Source organism: Littorina saxatilis, linkage group LG6 (assembly GCF_037325665.1).
Source record: "Littorina saxatilis isolate snail1 linkage group LG6, US_GU_Lsax_2.0, whole genome shotgun sequence".
NCBI lineage: Eukaryota > Metazoa > Mollusca > Gastropoda > Littorinimorpha > Littorinidae > Littorina > Littorina saxatilis.
Window position 1 is genome coordinate 43,149,005 of NC_090250.1, and position 4,394 is coordinate 43,153,398.

Genomic DNA, 4,394 nt, shown 5'->3' on the forward strand with positions numbered 1-4,394 from the left:
AACGTATGTTGTCTTACTGTTTTGGATTTCTACAAGTAACTATATTGAAATAATGAGAGTGAATGTATTAGTTGCCTGTACTTTCGAAAGGACCATGCTAAGTGGCATTTACGCTAAAGAGGTTGTTTTCAGGGGTACCTAGTATTTCAAAGTTTTGTACACCAGACAGATACGTGTCTTAGGAACATCATCTATCAAGTTTAGTTGTTGTTGTTGGTTTTGTTGTTGCTGATGCTGCTGGTGGTTTTGTTGAAGGTGGTGGCGGTGGTGGTGGTGTTTGATAGATAATTACACTAATCAAAACCGAATAAATATGCGTTAGCGTACACTGGTACACAAAGGCAAAAGAAGGGACAAAACACACATGCAATTCATTCTTGTGTCTGAGACCTTAATGCTTCACTTCCCCCGACCTTTGGTCCTACCTCTGCCTTTTTCCTCTCGTTTTATTGGCTGTCTTTGTTCTGGGAAAGATATAGTCTTTAACTGTCAAGTTTTAAATGATTTGCAATTCTGTGGCAAGTGTCACGGCAGGTCATAAATCAATCAAATCCTCGTTTGTTGTTGATATCCCTGCATATTCGTTACCAACTTCGATCCAACGCATCAGCCGTTTTCTCATTTTTAATGTCTTTTATTTTCCACTTGTATTTTTATTTCACAACTTGGGCGCGTCAAGTTGACAGGCTTGATTAGCTGCAGTCACGCGTGGACGAGTATATAAGCAGGGACGGTCATCTTCCTGGCCATCCAAGACAAGGCTGCTGGTTGCTTCCCCTCCCTGCACTCTTAAGGAAGAAACCGCTGCCCGTTGGATCTACATCTAGTCATGGTAAGTCAAGTCACTTTTATTTTGTATTATCATGTTATTTTATTTTGCTGTTTTTTTAGTTCAAAAGTCATGTCTGTGTAGTCTTGATTGTGATATTGTGAACGGAAATTGAACTTACAAATTACTCACTTTAAACAGGAATTCAATGCTGTTTGTCTCCAAATCTTAAACAAATGAGGCATAGCGCTATTTTGAGATCTGAGAAACAAAAGAAAGTAAGCACTCGGGGTGCATACAAAAATCTCTCGAATGGTTCCGCATAATTCTCACTCGTTCATGTTGATAATTGCAAATGCATTTAGACCGCTTACATCGCTTTGGTTGGGTATTTTGTTCAGATCCAAATTTGATGATCACTTTTTCAAACAAATGATTACCTTCTATGTCTTGTTTGCTACTTTCCTATTTCATAATCAAAAGTGTACTTTTATTCCGCACATTGTCGGCTTAATATTTAGAAAATGATTAGCTTCTAGTTAGCTCTGCAGCTGAAGCTTCCGAAGGTCATGTTAAGCTTACTTTCCGCAAGTACCATTTTACTATCGTGCAATAGCAATATTTTACATTGCAAGGATACTTCTGTGTCGAGACCTGAAAATCTAAGAAATATAGAATCAGAAGACAAGAAAGGTACGTTGTTGGAACGTTTAGTTAATGACAACGTTTTGGATCGTTAGCAGTCTATTTGCTTTTTTTTTTTTAGAACTGTCGATCTTAAATGAGAGGGATTCTGATGATGGAGGTACATTTACTGACATTATGAATCAAACGTCTGAGAAAATGAGGTTGCATAATAGAGGGAGTCTTTCAATGGAGGTCAATTCACTCGTCGTCTCCAGGTACGGATATATCCGTACCCACTCATATGGTTCTATCTGACCAGATACGGATATATCCGCTCGGACTGTTAGCTTCAGTCGCTTCCTGTAACGTCCATCTAACACCTGCATTCGAGCGTGTTGATACACAGTTACCACACAGTTACTACAATTCTGAGTGACCTGCTGCAGTACAGCAGGTCTCGGCTAAAAAGAACTTGGTCAACATAGGTGGGGTAGAAAGTGTTAAGTGATACTATGAATCAAACGTCTGAGACAGCGAGGTCCTACATTAGAGGGAGTCTTGTTATGGAGGGTCTCAGCAGAGAGGTTCCGCTGTCTTGGTAAACAGACCTTCCAAGATGCCATGACCTTCGTCTGAACTTTGTGGCCGAGCAGGCACAGTCAACATATCGTCAAATGTTTCATATCATCCCCAGTAATAGCTAGGTCTCTTTCCAATGCACCACTTTTTATGGGCTTACCTCCCCCCACCGTGTGTTTCCCGATAAACATTTTCGTTGTGTTCTGTGTCTTCCTTTGTTTCATTTTGTTTTCTCTGTTTGCAACAGCGTTTTCTTTCTGTTTGTAGCAAATATCCTGCACATTCCATTTGTGTATTTCACGTTTTTGAATCTGATTACCCTCTCGTGTAAACAGTAGTGTAATTTAAACACCATTAGTATCTCATTTCAAAATAAATGGCGGCTGGTTTTACAGAATGAGACTTTTTTTCTCGATAAATAACATTATGGAAGGGGGGGGAGGGGTGAAATAATGTTTGTGTAACTGTTCCTTTTTTTCTGTTACTCCTTTTTTTTCCCCAACAGGCCTTCCACGCCCTTGTCCTTGCCTGCCTGGTTTCCTGTGCCCTTGGCGGCGGCTTTGGGGGCGGCCTTGGCGGTGGTGGTGGTGGTGGCGGCTTTGGCGGCGGCCTAGGCGGCGGCCTAGGCGGTGGCCTAGGCGGCGGCTTTGGAGGCGGTGTTGGTGTCGGCGGCGGTGTTGGTGGCGGCGGCTTCGGCGGTGGTGGGTTCAGCGGATCAAGCGGTGGGTTCAGCGGATCAAGCGGTGGGTTCAGCGGATCCCGCGGTGGGTTCGGGGGTAAGTGTGTTAATTAACCCTCCTCCGATTACTGCAAATAAAGTTATTTTGAAAAAGGGTGAGACCGCAGATGTAATTATATCTTAAAGTTGTGAAAACCTCTATACCATTCGTACGAAGGATTTTTTTCCTTTGATAAAAAAAAACATTACAACAACAAGGATGTGATCAGATCTATTCAACAAGTCGCGTAAGGTGAAATTACTACATTTAGTCAAGCTGTGGAACTCACAGAATGAAACTGAACGTAGTTCGCCGCTAGTGCAAAAGGCAGTGAAAGTGACGAGCCTGTTTGGCACGGTAGCAGTTGCGCTGTGCTGCATAGCACGCTTTACTGTACCTCTCTTCGTTTTAACTTTCTGAGCGTGTTTTCAATCCAAACATATCATATCTATATGTTTTTGGAATCAGGAACCGACAACAAATGAGATGAAATAGTTTTTAAAAACGATTTCGGAAATTTAATTTTAATCATAATTTTTATATTTTTAATTTTCAGAGCTTGTTTTTAATCCAAATATATAACATATTTATATGTTTTTGGAATCAGAACATGATGAAAAATAAAATAAAAGTAATTTTGAATCGTTTTATAAAAAATAATTGTAATTACAATTTTCAGATTTTTAATGACCAAAGTCATTAATTAATTTGTAAGCCTCCATGCTGAAATGCAATACCGAAGTCCGGCCTTTGTCGAAGATTGCTTGGCCAAAATTTCAATCAATTTGATTGAAAATTGAGGGTGTGACAGTGCCGCCTCAACTTTTACAAAAAGCCGGATATGACGTCATAAAAGACATTTATCGAAAACATGAAAAAAAAAGTCCGGGGATATCATACCCAGGAACTTTCATGTAAAATTTCATAAAGATCGGTCCAGTAGTTTACTCTGAATCGCTCTACACACACACACGCACAGACACGCACACACACACACACACACACACACACACACACACACACACACACACACACACACACACACACACACACATACACACACACACACACACACACACACACACACACACACACACACATACACCACGACCCTCGTCTCGATTCCCCCTCTATGTCAATTTAAAACATTTAGTCAAAACTTGACTAAATGTAAAAATAAAATGGTGAGATCGAAATGTGAAAAAGCTTTGCTATCGCTGTTTAAGCCCTGCAGTTGTAATTAAAATGTATGATTAAGCTTTACATTTTTGAAGCGATTCTGTCAACCGTGTACCTTTATGAATGTTTCGTTTCTCTGTTCAGATCTTCCTGTTATGGCCCAAACTTACCCCTAAAACTCATGACTTCTACTTTTTGATGTTCACCTTTGAGTTCCACTTTTGATTTCCACTTTTGATTTCCACTTAAGTTTTCCACTTCTGATTTCCACTTAAGTTTTCCACTTCTGATTTCTACTTAAAGTTTTCCACTTGTAATTTCAAGACATATTTTCCACTCAACATTTCCACTTGATTCGTTCCAGGCGGTTTGGGCCGTGGAGGCGGTTTGGGCGGAGTGGGAGTAGGAGGCGGCGGCTTCGGCGGCGTCAGCGGCGGTAGCGGTAAATTCGGCGGCGGCGGCGGCGGCGGCGGCGGCGTCGGCGGCGGCGTCGGTGGTGGATTTGGCAGCGTCGGGCTCGG

At 41.4% G+C, this 4,394-nt stretch overlaps 1 protein-coding gene across 2 annotated transcripts in view; it reads left to right on the top strand.

The window, feature by feature from the left end:
- Nucleotides 1–674: 674 nt before the first annotated feature.
- LOC138969271 (acanthoscurrin-2-like) overlaps nt 675–4,394 on the top strand; it is a 3,999-nt gene continuing 279 nt past the window's right edge. For both annotated transcript variants that reach the window (XM_070342018.1, XM_070342019.1), the window contains exons 1-3: nt 675–832; nt 2,481–2,751; nt 4,238–4,394. The exon at nt 4,238–4,394 is cut by the window's right edge. In XM_070342018.1, coding sequence (XP_070198119.1) covers nt 830–832; nt 2,481–2,751; nt 4,238–4,394 — 431 coding nt within the window. In that variant the 5' untranslated portion in view covers nt 675–829. The remainder of the gene's footprint in view (nt 833–2,480; nt 2,752–4,237) is intronic.